The sequence below is a fragment of the Dromiciops gliroides genome, chromosome 4 (genome assembly GCF_019393635.1).
Source record: "Dromiciops gliroides isolate mDroGli1 chromosome 4, mDroGli1.pri, whole genome shotgun sequence".
Classification (NCBI taxonomy): domain Eukaryota; kingdom Metazoa; phylum Chordata; class Mammalia; order Microbiotheria; family Microbiotheriidae; genus Dromiciops; species Dromiciops gliroides.
The window spans coordinates 226482262-226499281 of NC_057864.1; the positions used below are offsets into that span (position 1 = coordinate 226482262).

Genomic DNA, 17020 nt, shown 5'->3' on the forward strand with positions numbered 1-17020 from the left:
GAAGAAAATCCTTTTTCAAGTTTAAGGTACTATATATAGGTTATGATGAGCAGGATACTATCAGAAAAACCTGGAAAGACCTACATGAACTGAAACAGAGTGAAATGTACTGTACATAAAATAACAGCAATAGTGTAAGATTATCTCCAGGGAAACATGGTTATTTTCAGCAAGGCAATGATCCAATATAACCCTGTAGGACTTATGAAAATTGCAATCCATCTACAGAGAAAGAATTGGCAGTATCTGAAAACAGATGGAAACAATTTTTTAAAATTATTTTGTTTTTGACAATTCCTTAATATGAAGTTTTGGTTTTTGACTGTTTTCTCTCACAACTTAGCTAATGTGGGAATGTTTTCCATGACTACTCATGTATAACTTATTTTGAATTGCTTGAGTTCTTGTGGGTGGGGGGTGGGAAGGGAAGGAGGAAGAGAAGTTGGAATACAAGGTTTTAGAAAATTTATGTCAAAATGTGTTTTGCATATATTTTGGAAAATAAAATTCTATTCAGAAAAAAAAACATTGCCTTAGATATTTTTGAAAAAATTAATATGTGATCTGTTCTTTTCTTGCTTCTTTGGTTTCTTGAATCTTTAGGTTTTGTTTATATTGGACCATCAATTTCTAATTGTAATGCCTTCATTGTTTTTCTGCTATAGATGAGTGTTATATTTTGTAACACTCATCTCAACTATGGCTATTGAAATGGAAAGATTGTTTTCCTACTTTGCTTTTAGGGTTGGTGTTAAATTTTCTAATGCTGAAATTTATTTATATTATTTCCTTATATGAATGATGATTTATCTCTATTTTTAGTCCATTTCACTTTTTGATTTACATTCTATGTCTGCTGGGCTTGGAAAGAAAATCCTATTGCAGAAGGATGATCATTTTTAAATTGTTCTAAAAGAAAAAAATTGAATGAAAACCCCACCATATAACAAACAAGAATGACTTTCATAAAAATGATGATTTTTAAGAGTTTCTCTAAAAGGAAAAAATAAAAGTCCCATACAGCAAAAAATAATTTGTATTAGTTTTTTAAGCAAAAAAAGAATCCATTCATCTTTAGAGAAATATATATTTTACTTTAAAAATTATTTTTCAATAAAATGAATGAGTCTTCATCCTGTTTAATGCAAACCTGCTAGAGATTTATTCTCTTCTCAGTCATTCATTTAGAATTATGCCTCTGTGCCTCTGGGTCTGCCTACTACCTTATCCTCTCTTTTCCTTTGGAGAGGGTTGGGCTGCACTGTCAAATTATAGTCTAGAAAAGACAGAATAGGCCTAATTGAATAAAAGGAACTATATAGAATTTTATTCTGGAAATCCAGTGAACTTCCTTTAACAAACGCATAATGATAACCCTCACAGATAAACATACATTAGATCTACATATGCTGGATTCACCTGGATTTTGTTTTTCATTATAAACTTTTTTAAAGGTTTTTTCTGATGCCTTTTATTTTTATGTCACAGCTATTTCCCAATATTCTTCAACCCTCACCCAACCTCCATTGAATCTTTTGTTGTAACAAAGAAAAACAGTAAATCAAAACCAACACTATTATTTCTTATTATTACAGGTAGAGATCCCAAATATTCAAAAGCAGAGGAAGCATTTAGCAAAGTTAGTGCTGGACATGGATTCTTCACGAACAAGGTATAAAGGGGACAATTTTTGGTGTTTAGTTTGTGCTAGTTTATTCGATGGTTGTGCTAAGGATGCTTAAATGGTGTTTGTTATGTGTTCATCCTGGTCTGAGATATAAAATGACAGGCATTGTAGTCTTTTAACCTCTTATGATTCTTAGATGTGTAAAGACCCTTAAGTGTAGCTTTTTTACCTCTGACTGGCCCCAAAGTCACCAACCTTTTTATTTTGTGGTCAGCATCAAAGACCTAAAATTTCAAAATGATTGGCAACACCCATTTATCAGATATTCCAAATTGTATGTGATCACTTTTCTCTCTCTCTTTCTTGCACGTATTTTCCTGTCCTACTGGCCTGAGTTGGTGTGGGGGCAAGTGGGAGTGTGGAGAAAGGTACCTTACAAGTTCTTTTCTTCAGCAAAATTGCCATTTGGACAATTTTGTTTTTTAAGGGGTTACTTTCTTAAGTTTTTTTTTTTTGTTCCTCTTTCACCAAACTGTTCATTTTCTTTACATAATTTTCTTCCATCACTCTCATTGCTTTTCCCAGGTTTTTTTACAACTCTTATTTTTAAAATAATTTTTGTTCTTTTTGGATTTGTGTCTAATTTGCATTTTTTCTTTTAGTCCTTGCTTGTAGCCGTTTTCACTTTGTCTTCTTCTGAGTTTGTGTTTTGATTTCCCCTGTCACTATAATTAGCTTTTTATGGCCAAGTTCTTTTTCTTATTGTTTGCTCCTTTTTTCAGCCTCTTTTTTGACTTTGAACTTTATGTTAAACTTTATGTTAAAATTGGGTTCTGTTTACCTTGGGGGAGGATGAGGGAGCACTTCCCAAGCTTCAAGTTTTTTGGCATTGCTGTTTTCACAGTTAGTGCTCTGTGTTTTTAAGTTTTAAGTGCTTCCTGGGTGGTGTAATCCAGAAAGATCTGTGGTCAGTTCTTTCCTGGTCTTTATTCTTGTCCTTACCCAGGAGGGACCCCTGATCCCTTACAGCTGCAAGTGCTACTCCTCCCCAGATCCCTGCTACCTTATAAAAGCAAATGCTACTGCTCCTCAAGGCCCCTATTCCTTTGTGACTGCAAGCACTAACATTTCTCTCCATCCTAGAATTGTGACTTAGAATTGTATATAGATGATGGAGTTTTCAAACAGTGTCCAGTCCTGTATCCAGTGCCAGAACAGGGGTCCCCTGTAATCTCTTTCTGACAACTTTTCCAATGCCCTTACTCTCTCTGGGCTGAGAGCTCCCAAAGCTCCTGGTTCTGCTGTTGTTGCCACCTCCAAGGCAAAGTGGTGGTGTTGCCATCTGTGTCCTCTGGGCCAGCCCCTATGACAGTGTCACAGACCTCTCCCTCCAAACCCCTAAGTTGTCTTGTCCTGGAAAAAACTTTTTACCTTGCCCTTTAGTTGGCTATGCAACTCCAGAATTCAATTTGTGGCAGTATTTAATTTTTTGAGGGAGATATTTGGAGAGCTGAGCTGTAGTGTTTCCTCTACTCTGCCATCTTGTCTATACATCCCATTCCATTCAATATTAAGCACTTACTATGTGTAATGTATATAGTATTTACTCTCTAACAGCTTATGTGCTACTGGGAGAATCTATTATATATCACCCAACAAGCAATTACTTAGCACCGACTATATGCCAGGAACTATATTAGATACTAAAGACACTAGAGAATTTTTTACAAATGATGGGAAAATTCAGAAGCTAATAAAAAACAAAAAATTAATTCCTAGCAGGGCAGTTTATCTCTAAGAAGGCAACATTTAACTCCATCAAAAGTAAAGTTCAGGGGCATCTAGGTGGCACAGTGGGTAAAGCACCAGCCCTGGATTCAGGAGGTCCTGAGTTCAAATCTGGCCCCTGACACTTGACACTTACTAGCTGTGTGACCCTGAGCAAGTCACTTAACCCTCATTGCTCTGCCAAAAAAAATGGTAAAGTACAATCAAAAGCTTAGAGAGATGCAGGATTCTTAACTCAGTAAGAAGACAGATGGTATTCAGTTTTATGTAGATAGCAACAATCCAACTTCTAGGAAGCCCTGAAGATTATATATGGGCCAGTGACTTCTGGTGTATCTCAACTACTCAGCACTGATGGAGCCACACCGATCCATGATAAAAACATGATCCTAGAGTGATGTTATGAACACTTCCATAGTGTTCTCAACAGACCATTAATTAATCAATGCTGAAGCCATTGGTCACATACCTCAGGTTGAAGTCAATCCCTCTACAGCCAAACTTCCACTTGAAGAAGAGAAATGCGATTAGGATCCTTTCCTGTGGCAAAGCACCTGGTGCTGATAACATCCCAGCAGAGTTCTATGAGATGGGGAGTCCACTGCTCATACAGAAGCTGCCTGAAATCTTTCAGATTATATGGCAAGAGGAAATTATCCCCCAGGAGATCAAGGGTGCCTCTATGGTCATGTCTCTAAATGAAAAGGAAATAGGTTGCCCTGTGACAATCACAGTGGGCTTTCTCTTGTAGTCATTGCTGGCAAGATTCTTGCCAGAGATCTCTTTAATCAGCTATCCTTTCACCTAGAAGATGGTCATCTACCTGAGAGGCAGTGTGGCTTTAGAAAGGTCAGAGGAATTGCTGACATTGTGTTTGTTGCCCAACAATGACAGGAAAAATGCTAGGAGCAGAACAGAGGTCAGTGCCCAACATTCTTGACCTGATCAAGGCCTTTGATTCTGTCATTCATGAGGGCTTGTGGAAGATCATGGTGAAATTTGGTTGCCCAGAGTTCATCCGTATCATATGCCAGTTTCATGATGGCATGCTTGCAGTTTCTGGATCATAGATGAAGTCTTCACACTTTCCCAGTTACCAATGGAGTGAAGCAGGGATGTGTACTCCCATGTTTTTGGTGATATTTTTTCATATTTTCAGTGATGTTGTCAGATACCTTCAATGAGGAGAGAAATGGCACAAAGGTCACTTAATGAAGCTTCTGAAGCTGAAATGCAATAGAGCATGGGTCAATTCTCTGCCATTTGTGCTAATTTTGGCTTGACAATACAAAGAAAATAGAGGTTCTCCACCAACCAGCTTTACACCATCCATACATGGAACCATCAGTTACAACAAATGGAGAAATTTTGAATACTGTGGATAAGTTCACTTACCTTAACAACCAGTATATTTTCCATGGATTTACACATAGGGGATGAGGTTGGTGCACACATTGACAGAGCAAGCTCAGCATTTTTAGAGGCTCCAAAAGAAAGTGTAGGAGAGAAGAGGCCACCTACCAAACTTATGGTCTACAGAGCCATTGTGTTGACCTCCTTATTGTATGCCTGTGAAACTTGGACAGTGTACCAGCACCATGCCAGAAAAAATGAATCACTTCCATTTGAATTGTCTCAGGAAGATTCTGAAGATTACCTAGCAAGATAAAGTACTGAACACTGAAGTCTTTTCTCAAACTGAACTATGTCAAGCTTTCAAACTGTACTGCAAAGAGTGCAACTCCAGTGGGCTGGCCACATCGCCCTAATGTCAAACACATGTTTATCTAAAAGACTATTTTAGGAATAACTCACATAAGGCAAGTGCTCACAAGGAGATCAGAAGAAGTGCTACAAGGACACTTTCAAAGTGTCTCTGAAGAGCTTTAATAATGATTGTAAAAGGGGCAGCTAGGTGGTGCAGTGGATAAAACACCAGCCCTGGATTCAGGAGTACCTGAGTTCAAATTTGGCCTCAGACACTTGACACTTACTAGCTGTGTGACCCTGGGCAAGTCACTTAACCCTCATTGCCCTGCAAAAAAAAATAATGATTGTAAGACATGAAAGATGCTGGCATAGGACCCCCTACCATGGTATGTCTGCATCAAAGAGGGCACTGTTCTCTATGAGTACAGTAGTACAAAGGAAATGAGAAATGTGCAAATCTAGAGGCAGCTCCATCCCAAATGTTCAAACAAAATATTTGTACCCAACCTGTGGGATAACCTTCATAGCTCATATTGGACTGATCAGCCATAATGAAACACATTGTACCTTGACAACAATATCATGATGTCATCCATCCTCTTTGAGTATGAAGGATGAACAACAAACTCCTACTATATGCCAGGAATTATAGTAGACACTAGATATACAAAGACAAAGCTGTAGTTCCTGACCTCAAAAGCTTTGCAGTCTAATAGAGAAGATAATGTGTACCTATATAACAAAGTAGAAACAAGATAATTTGAGGTAAAAGCACTAGTGCCTGGAGGGAGCAAGAAAAACTTCATGTCAAAGATAAGTAAATACAAAGAATGTATACATATAAGTAAATGTGAGGAAATTTGAAAAAATGGAGAGAGGCTTTATAGAGGATGAGGTACTTGGACTTAGGAGCAATACTTTGTTTAGACAACAAAGACATGCACATAAGAGGTGGAATTACTGAATTTGGTGACTAGATGGTAGGTTAGTTTGCTTGTAAAGTACAACACATAAAACAGAATAATGTGAAGTAAGTCTGGAAATAGCGGCTAGACCTAGAGTATGATACTTACTACCTGCATGACTATGGACAAACTACTTAACTTCCCTGGCCCCCAGTTTTCTTACCTGCAAAATGAGGAGAGCAAACAAGATGACCTTTTAGCATTCTTCCAAACCTAGATCTCTGATGGTATGATCCTAGGAGTTTTTATTTTATCTTGGAGACAATAATAAATCACTGAAGATTTTAGATTAGGGAGTAGAGACATAGTAAGAATTCTGCTTTAGGAATTTAGGTATTTTGGCAGTTGTGTGGAGAATGAATTGAAGTAGGGATAGACTAAAAGCAGGAGGACTGTTGCAATACACCAAGCAAGAAGTAACAAGGATATGAAATAGAGCAGTGATCAGTCATCTACAGCTTTATTTTGGTCTGACTATACTTGGAATATTATCTTCAGTTCTGGTCAGTGGATAAATAATGTATAATGAAATAATGTATAATAAATAATAAAGGAGACAGCTGTGATATATGTTGCAGATGTAAAAATGATGATTGATTAGATAATTATTATAAGAGGAGAAAGGAAAAGTCAAAGATAACAGCAAGATTACAAATCTGAGTGATTAGAAGGGTAGGAGTACCCTCAATAGAAATAAGGTTTGGGACACTCTATGATAAGTTCCATTTTCAACATGTTAAATTTGAAGTATACTATCTACCTCCAGAGAAAACTGATGTTGATTGAACACAGACTAAAACATGCTATTTTTTACTCTTTTTTCTTTTATTCAAGTATTCTTATATAAAATGACAAAGACAGAAATGTTTTTCATAATTGTATATGTATAACCTACTATAACTGATTGATTACAGACTCAGGGAGGGGGAGGGGAGGGGAGAGAGGTAAAGAGGGATAGAATTTGGAACTCAAAACTTTAAATAAAAATGTTAACTTAAAAAATAGTCTTTAGGGATACAATTTTACAATCTTTTTTGTTTATCCAAAAGAAGATGTGATTTTGTGATACTTCCATTTTCTAAAATTTAATAACTGTTGGATAGATTCCTTTGCTTTTTACTCTTCTTCTAGAATGGTGCCTAAATCTGATTAATTTAAGGCTCTTTTCTTTGAAGTATCATTTTATCCATGAATTGATATTCTGACGTTATTTTGGGATACTGCTATGAAATGGGAAGTCCTTCAGAGAATATCATTCTAGAGAACCTGTGTTTAAGGTTTCTACTTAGAAGCCTGTGTTTGGTCTCTGGAGTCTTGGTACCAAGGCTAACCAGGAATTTGCCAGCTTCTATCTCTCAGTAAGCACTTAAAGGTCTTCTGAAACAATGCTTCAAGAGTCTCAGATTTTTGGAAATTGCCTTATAAAATCTATCTTTCTGTGTCAGTGCCTGCTATTCATCTACTTACTCATGTAGAAAGACATATCCCTAAATAGAGTTCATATCTATATGCTTACCCCTCCTTCCAACCTAAAATGTAGGATTGGAATAATATTTGCAATAGTCTTTAGAAAATACAGTACAGATAAATTTATGACTATAATTGGAAGTTCTTTCTTGGAGTTGAGTCTAGAGCTTAAAGTTTGATGATAAGCAACTATTTTAGTAATGGAAATTAGTGGACTAAGTGGCCACAAGTTTTCTTGGAGAGATTCCAATGGGGATAAAAAGGAAAATTATGAAAGTATTGTCCCAATGTGTCTAGAAAATTTCTTGGTCTGTGGTTCTAAACCAATTTTGTCCCCTGCAATGCCAGGTAGCTTCAGTGGTAAATATTATTTTTCCAAGGAACACGTCTATCACATCACAAAATGTGATGACATGCCTTAGAGTATTGAAGATAGGTGTTATTATATGTCTTTTTTTTTCTCCAGGCTAAACATCCCAAATTCCTTTAGCAATTACCTTATGGCATAATTTCCAGTTCATCATCCTGGTCACCCTGCTGTGGATAACCTCTAACTTATCAAAGTTCTCTCTAAAATGTGATGCCTAGAAGTGACCAGTTGTTCAGTTGTTCCATGATGTTCAATTCTTCATGACTCCATGGTCTGTACTATCCATGGAATTTCCATAGTATACTAGAGTGGTTTGCCATTTCCTTTTACAGTGGATTAAGGCAAACAGAGGTTAAGTGACTTGCCCAAGGTCACACAACTAGTAAGTATCTGAGACTGGATTTGAACTCAGGTCTTTCGGACTCCAGGTTAAGAGTTCTTTCCACTCAACAGAACTAAAGACAATATTCCAAGTATAGTCTGGATGAAATAAAATAAAATGAGCCTATCATCTACTATATTGTACTTTATAGCTCTCTTCATGTAGCCAAAGTTTACTTGATCTTCCTTGGCTGCTATGTTACTGTATTCAGGGCATTTAGATTGCTCAGTGGATAGAATGCTGGGCCTGGAGTCAGGAAGACCTGAGTTCAAATCTGGCCTCAGACACTTACTAACAGTGTTGACCCTGGGAAAAATCACTTAATCCTATTTTCCTCAGTTACCTCATCTATAAAACGAACTGGAAAAGGAAATGGCAAACGACTCTGGTATCCTTGCCAAGAAAACCTCAAAATGGGGTTATGAAGAGTCAAGCATGACTGAAATGAGTGAACAACAAAAACAAAAACATCCCGCCATATTTCTTACAGAATTTACAGTTCATCAAAATCTTCAGATTTTTATTCTTTTACATGAATTATGTTGTCCAGTGAAAGCTCTCACATAGTATGTTTGTGAAACTGAATTTTGTGAAACCAAATGAAAGATCTCTACTTTTATCCCCACCAAATTTCATCTTCTTCAATTCAAGCTGGAAATTTTTGGATCATGACTTTCTCATCGAGGATATTAGCCATCCCTTTCAATTTCTTGTCATCTGAAAATTTAATCATCACAAATTCTATGGTTCCATAAAAATTAATAATAAAAATGCTAGAAGCACAGGGCCAAGAACAAATCATGGAACATCCTAATACTTTCCTCCAATTTTCTATTAAACCATTAATAATTTCTATTTTGGTCCAGTCATTCAATCAGTTTCAAATCTACATAACTGTGGATTTTCACATAATTTTCACATAATTCTCACCATAACTTTTCAACGATTGCCTGCTATGCAGTCACATCTATGTAGTATTTTCATTTCCTGTGGTATAGTCCTTCTGAATCTGGCCACTAGAACTCATTGAGGGCAGCTAATTCCTCTTCTTTTTTTTCCCTTAGTTTTGTGTGTGTGTGTGTGTGTGTTTGTTTGTTTGGATTTCTTTTAACCATTTTTATTTTATCCTTAATGGTCATTCTCCTTGGCAAAGAAAGCAGAAACCTAATAAGACATGAACAGTTTATTCTTTTCTCGGCCTTCCATTATTGGCCCATTTGTTCTGCTGCTCTCTTGTTTAACCTTCCCACAACATAGCTTTATATAGATCCCATTTGTTTTTCTAGCATTCTTTGAAAGCCTTAAGCTTATTGTCAGCTTCCAAAGCCTTAGTATTATTCATCATATGTCAGTATTTTCTATGTTACCTTACCTTGCTTCCATCTTTCCTTGTCTATTTTAAATTTGTTCATTACTGAATTTCCTATGCATCAATATTAGTTTCTTTAAACTTCCATTTTCTTTATCTGTAGAGTCATATGAGTTTATGTTATTAGGACTTTGTTTTTGAAAATTGCCCATCCTTCATGGGTCTAATTCCCTGGTAGTATTTTTGGCCATTGGCTCTTACCTATCCTCTCTATGAACTCTTTTCTTATGTCTAATGTGTATCATTATGCTGAACTTCTTTTGTTTTGTAAATTCTAAGATAGAGTGATGATTTTTTTCATAGCTTTCCTCATTTCTGCTTTAACAACCAATTCTTCCTTTGAAATCAGAATGAGATCTGGCATGACTAGTCTCCTTTTTGCTTTTTTTTACCTTTTGAAGGATCATTAATATAAGACAAGAATCTATTGATTTTTGACAGTGAAGAGCTCCAACAAACATCTGAATAATTAAAGACCCCAATTATACCTCTGTACCAGGTTTCTGAATATTTTTAGAAACCCTTATCAATTTCCATCTTTTTTTCCATCAAAATATTCCTTTTGTTTCTCTCTACATCTGTTCTTAAACTAATGTTCTCCACTGTGCTTTCTCCTTATCCAAATGCTGAATTTTCTCACATGAGTATAACTTTTTAATATATAATGCTATTCTATTGTCCTTTTGACTTATTTAGTTCCATTTTATTTATTTATTTGTTTGTTTTTGGTGAGGCAATTGGGGTTAATTGGGACTTGCCCAGGGTCACACATAGCTAGTAAGTGTCAAGTATCTGAGGCCAGATTTGAACTCAGGTCCTCCTGAATCCAGGGCCAGTGCTTTGTCCACTGCACCACCTAGCTGCCCCTATTTAGTTCCATTTTAAATGTAGTCATATTTTAGACACAGGTTCATAGAATTTAGAACTGGAAAGTATCTTAAAGTTCATCTGTTTCAACACCTACCTTCACTCAAAAGATATGGAAACTGAGGTCCAGAAACATTAAATGATTTTTCCAAGGTCACATAGATAGTAAGCAGAGAAAGAATGAATCAAACCTAGGTCTTCTGATTCCAAGTCCAAACATTCCTACAATATATAACAGTGGCTATAACACTGAAGCTCAGTTATTCTTTTGTGACTGAATTTGATCAATCCAATTATATTATGATATTTAATTCACCTTGCTTATTCTTGATACCTAAATACTACATATTTGTATGAAGATATGAGATTGCAAATTTTGAAAACTATTTAACTCTTTAAAAGACATATATAGAAGATGAAAAATAAAAGGACAGAAAATAGAAAGGGATTATAGGTGTGTCATGGTAGAATGCTAAAGCTTAGAACAACTGCCATAGGAAAAACTAGGGACAACAAAAAAGGTTCATTTTAGCTATGTTGAGGAAAAGAGGAAGATCAGAGGAGGGATAGAACTACATTTCAGGTGGATGGGATAAAGACAACAGATGTTGTGGAGAAGACAGAAATCTTCAACTATTATTTTGTTCCTGTTTCCCTTTTATAAACCTTCAGAACAGAACCAGTCCACCTCTGTGTTCTCTTGCTTTCCTTTTTAAATTTCTCAATACTCTTTGAATACATTTAGGTTCTGTGGGAGCATTTGTTTCATTTCCCCTAGTTAGAAAGTTATCGTTGCATCATTACATCACCCTCTTCCATTGTTCATATCAATTTACTTTTCTAGGTTTCTCTGGAATCTTTTGTATTTCAAAGTTCTTACTCAGCTCTGTTCTTTTCATTTGAAATGCTTGAAAATCCTCTATTCTGTGAAATTTCCACTCCCCACCTCCCCCATAGAATGATACTCAGCTTTGCAGGGTAAGTTATTTTTGGTAATAAGCCTATCTAGTTTTGAGGTTGTTTTTTTTTTTTTTGAAATATTGTATTCCAAGGTCTCCTCTGGTTTATAGGTGAAGCTGCCAAGTCTTATGTTAATTCTGAGTGTTCTTTTGTGGTACCTGAACTGCCTTTTTCTGGCTGCTTATGACTTTTTTTATATATATAGGAGCTTTGGATTTTAGCTATTGTGTTCCTGGGACTTTTGCTTTTGGAGTTTCTTTCAGAAGGTGATCAGTGGATTCTTTATATCTTCACTTTGTACTCTCATTCTAACAGTTCTGTCTGTTTTCACTTATAATTTTAAATATAGTGCCCACTGTTTTTTTTAAATCATGGTTTTTAGGGAGGCAAATGTTTCTTAAATTGTCTTTCTTTGACATATTTTATAGTTCTATTTTTTAAATATAAGATATCCAATATTTTCTTCTACTCATTCAATCTTTTTTTTTTGTGGGGCAATTGGGGTTAAGTGACTTGCCCAGGGTCACACAGCTAGTAAGTATTAAGTGTCTGAGGCTGTATTTGAACTCAGGTACTCCTGAATCCAGGGCCGGTGCTCTATCCACTGCGTCATCTAGCTGCCCCTCATTCAATCTTTTTAAAAATTTTGTTCTAATATTTCTTTTTGTCTCATAGAATCATTGGTTTCTGTTTGGTCTATTCTAGTTTTTAAAGGGCTTATTACTTGTATAAGTTCTCCCCTTTGTTTTTTTTAACTCTATTCTCCTTCTAATTCTTTCCAGACCTTTTTTTCCCCTCTTGCTTCATTTTTTTCTAAATGTTTTTGTATTCCTTGAAGTAAATCCATTTTTTTCTTTTTGCTTCAGCTTGCACTTGTAATAGAGCTACTCTCTTTTTTCGGGGGAGATGGAATCTCTATGACATTTTTTCTTAATACCAATCAGGGTGTGCATCCCTTTAGATTTATTTTCTAAATTGGTACTTTGTGCCAGGATGGGACTGTGTCCCCTGCTGCATTTTTGGGTGGACAACCCTGCTTAATCTCACCATGGTTCACCTGGGATCCTGTCTTGATCCCTGTTTCCTGAGGTTAGGCCCCTCTGGATCTTTGAGGTTCAAACTGCTGGGTTTTAGAGGGCCTTCCAATGCATTTTCATATCAGGGCGGATTAACAAGCATTTATTATGTGCTTACTATATGCCAGGAACTTTGCTAAGTGCTGGGATATAAATGTCAGTAAAAAAAGAAAGACAATATCTGCTTTTGAGGAATTTATATTCTAATGGAGAAAGGTATCACATAACAAGAAGCTGAAAGAGGTTTGGGGTTGTTTTTTTTGGGGGGGGGGGCACATGGCAAATGAGGCAAAGTACGGAGAACCAGAAACATCTGGGAGAGGAGTAGAAGATGACTGTCCTGATTGATTCCTTCCACAAAACGGACAGGGATGTTCCAGGGTAAGAAGGTCACAGGTACTAAAGGAACTTCCAGAGTGAGAAGACAGCTCAGGCATGGTGGTGAAGTCTGAAGAATCAGAAGCAGAGCTGGGAGAGGACAGAGCCCCAGGGATGTCAGAGTGCCTGGGCCTGGGGTGTCTTAGTCATCCTGGAACCATTCTTGTCCAAGTACAACCTCATTGCACTGATTAACAATTATGTGGCTTCCAAAGTCCCTACCATGGGGCTTTTTGACCACCATGCATCTTTCTTGGGACAACCCTCCTAGTTACATGTGTCTCTGGCCCATGACATATCATGCTAGGATGCCTATTTACCTGGGCTGGCACTAACTTTGCTGGTGCCCCACTTTTCTATTCCTCATGGGTTTCTGGTTAGCTTTTTGTGCAATTATTGAGTAGAAAAGGCTACTTACTATAGTTTCTTATTGGACTTCTTGATCATTATTCAGTCTGATATAAAGTTCAGGTTTTTGTTAAGGTAGGTATGTAGCATTTGTATGATCTTCCTCCATTTCCATAGCCATTTTAGTTAGAAGTGCTTATTCCTTCATTCTTTCTACATTATACCACTTGTTGATTGACTGATTCTCTTTATTGTATTATACCCTTTCAGTATTATTCTCTTGCCTGTAAGGAGTTTACATTCAACAGCATGTAAACAGATAAGTAAATACAGCTTAATTTGAAGACTGAGAGAACTTAGCAACTGAGGGTATCAGGAAAGGGTACTTATAGGGAGGGCATATGAGGGAAATTTAAAAATCCTAAATAGCACAGTAAAGAGGGAGTAAATTTGTTCTTTGAGAAAAGATCTCAAGATTAGCTTTTCTGATGCCTCTTGCTTAAAGTCCCAGAAGTCAGAAGGATCATGAGGCACCACTGTCATGGTCCATATTTATATTGAAAATCAAGATCATGCAAGCTTTTGCCATTTTGCACTATAGGAAGTTTCTATCTTCTTAGAGAGGCATGTAGAATAACCCATGGAAAGTAATGGAAGCAGGAGATGGAACACTGAGTTTGAGAAATAGCAAATGGCCCAGTCTCTTTGTATAGCAAGTATGCAGTGGCCGCACTGTTCCAGAATCAGGATGACTACAACTTCCCCTCAGGATAGTAGAATACCCTAAGGAGTTGAAAGTGTCTTTTCTCAAATTTTTTCAGCTTGAACTCTGACTGGCTATGTTCTTCCCACTATTAGGTGTCAGTGTCTATAAATTCCAGTTCCATTTAACCAGTTAGCATGGATTAGATTTTACAAGAGACATTTACTTTGAAGATAAGTGACAAAAATACAACCATTTCCTCCAACAGCTATGGGGCACACTCTCTCCTTATCTTACTTCCTTCTCTGGGAGTTTCTTGTTTCTTTTGGGAGCTGTGCAGAGGATGGCTTGAAACAGGGAAGGAGTAGAAGGAAGCTTAATTAGGAGGCTCTTGTAAACACTTCAGGCAAGTGGTGATAAATACAAGTCTAAATCATATCTGTGCAAGAATTTTTTCAACCATCTAGGTGAAAAATAATTATGTAGCCTTTGCCTGAATACCCCCAGTGAGAGAAAATTCAGGACAATCCATTCCATTTGGGGGTAGATCTGTTAGGAAGTTTTTCCTGAAATCAAAACTTAAATTTGTCTCAGAAACTTCCACCAACTTTTTTGCTTCATTGGAATGGGATTTTTGCATATTTTTTTTTTGCAAAAATCTTATTTACTTAAACTACTATCCCTATGGAGCTCTGAGACAAATAGCAAAGGTGACTGTTGTGTATTTTTTCAATTTGTATGATATCATTATCCTAGAGTTCTTTTTAAAGTCGAATATTTCTCATGTAATTTGAAGATATTCATAAATTGACCGGGATCTTTGAAATTCTTCTCCATGAGAGATAGAAAATAGTATTCTTTGTTTTTATGAAGATGAAACAGAGGAGAAGGACAAGATGTAGTTAGTTCCAGTGCTATGAGAGCTTGAACTCCCCACTCCTGCCTATACATTTCTTGAACCCCTAACTCCTGACTCTACATTTCTATGTCTCACTTTAAATACAGGGCAACACTTTGGCCTGAACAGCAGCTTCCTAGGTAATACTTATCTTCAGGTGTTCATAGACCCTGGAGAACTCAGCTCTTCTTCTCATAATCCCTGTGTATGTAGGACCATACTCCTACCTCATGCCTCTCTTTTTATTTCTTCTTTCCCACAAGGTGGCAGCAGACCTCCAAATCTTCAGGTTTGTCCAGCAACTTGCAGCCAACAGGTGCCAAAGCTGATGCCCTCAGGGAAGAAATGGAGGAAGCCGCAAACCGAGTGGAGATATGCAGGGTACCCACCACCCCACACACACCGCCACCTTGCCCCATATTGTCCCTTACCCGAAGGCACAGCCAAAGGAATGGACACACACACACACACACACACACACACACACACACACACACACACAAATTCATCTTTCTTTTGAGCTAAAATTCAGAGTGTCTCTAGGTACCAAACCTCTAATTCTTTAGGATATTCTTGTCAAGGATTCTTAACCTTTTTAAAATATTATGATCTCTATGTTTTGTTTTTTTAATATTATGATATCTATATTTTTCCTATTTGGAAACTATAGGCACTGTTAATCTCTTATTGTCTTCAAGACTCTATCAAATTTAAATACTAGACTTTTGTGAAAATGACTCCTGAGAGTCAAATTATTCACTTATGTGGACGAAATGTTCTTTTTCAGAATACCATGACATTTATGTTTCTGAATTCATTGAATACTATAGTCTGTTATGTGGGAATGTTTACCACCTGGAAAAATTTGCTCTGCATGAGCCCAAAAATCTTTTTCCCCCCAAGTGCATTACTGAAAGGTAGCAAATGTATTCAGTTGTTATTTGAAGTAGTTATTCCCAGTTTCCAGGAAGAAGTTTAGAGTTGTGTTTAGAAACATAAAATTATACAATATCACATAAATATAGTAAAATCAAGCTTACATCATACATAAGATGAGTAGAATTAGTGATCAATAAATGAAAAACAAAGTTAAAAAGAAAGCACAATCTGTTTGCTACATAGCCACAGCCAATTCTACTGGAATATCCATCAAGTTCATTCACTTAGGTTCACCCAAATGGCCATCATCATAGATCCATAGTATTTTGTCTGTACTTAAGTGAGCTTGCCAAGGCTTCTTTCCTTACTTAGAAAGCAATGATAGATTCAAAAGAATTCATTAACCTGGTATCTCACACATCATGGGACCGACAAAAGTAATACCAATATTCCTGCAGTGCAGATAATATAATATCATTACTGCTCTCTCTTCTCTCCTGTCTACTCCAGTTTTGTTTTTTATATTCTTTCTGATTTTTCCATCATGATAATTTTACCCTTAATTTTTATATTAATAGATCAGTTACAAAAATACTCATCATTCAGATATTTAGTTAGATATTATGTCATAAAATCTCCTGAAATACATTTATATCTTATTTTATTTTAGTTCTCATCACCTTACTTATATTTGACATTTGATGTATTTATGAGATATAGAGAACCTTTAAACATACCAATCTTAATGTGGTCAAGTTATTTTCTTATTAATTTTAATTAACATTAAAATAAAATAAATTAAATTAAAATGAATGCATCTAATCTAAGAAATGATTATTATACTTGAGGAAAAAAGGTATGTTAATATGTGTTGACAGTTTATTTAATATCTTAATCTCCTGTATTTTGTAAGACCATATATTCTTTAATAAAAGTAATTTACTCATTTCATAAGCAACAGCTAAATGAACAAACTGAGATGTTTGTGTTAAGGTGGAAGGTGAGTGGTGCTGGATATATGCATTCTTAGAAAATGAGAATGAAATTTTAATATTTGGTATTATTCATTATTATGCATCAACTCCACCCTCTTAAATTTTTTCCCATCCTCTAATAGCTAGTAATCTGTGACCAGTTTGAAGGAAGACAATCACTGGTCTCAGGAACAAAAAAATTCTTTCTTTTCTTTCTTTTTTTTTTTTTTTGGTGAGGTAATTGGGGTTAAGTGACTTT

General features: G+C 36.2%; 1 protein-coding gene across 5 annotated transcripts in view; it reads left to right on the plus strand.

The window, feature by feature from the left end:
- ARHGAP44 (Rho GTPase activating protein 44) overlaps window positions 1–17020 on the plus strand; it is a 147435-nt gene that overhangs the window by 43413 nt on the left and 87002 nt on the right. For all 5 annotated transcript variants that reach the window (XM_044001817.1, XM_044001813.1, XM_044001814.1 and 2 more), the window contains exons 6-7: window positions 1596–1672; window positions 15172–15289. In XM_044001817.1, the coding sequence (XP_043857752.1) occupies window positions 1596–1672; window positions 15172–15289 (195 nt within the window). The remainder of the gene's footprint in view (window positions 1–1595; window positions 1673–15171; window positions 15290–17020) is intronic.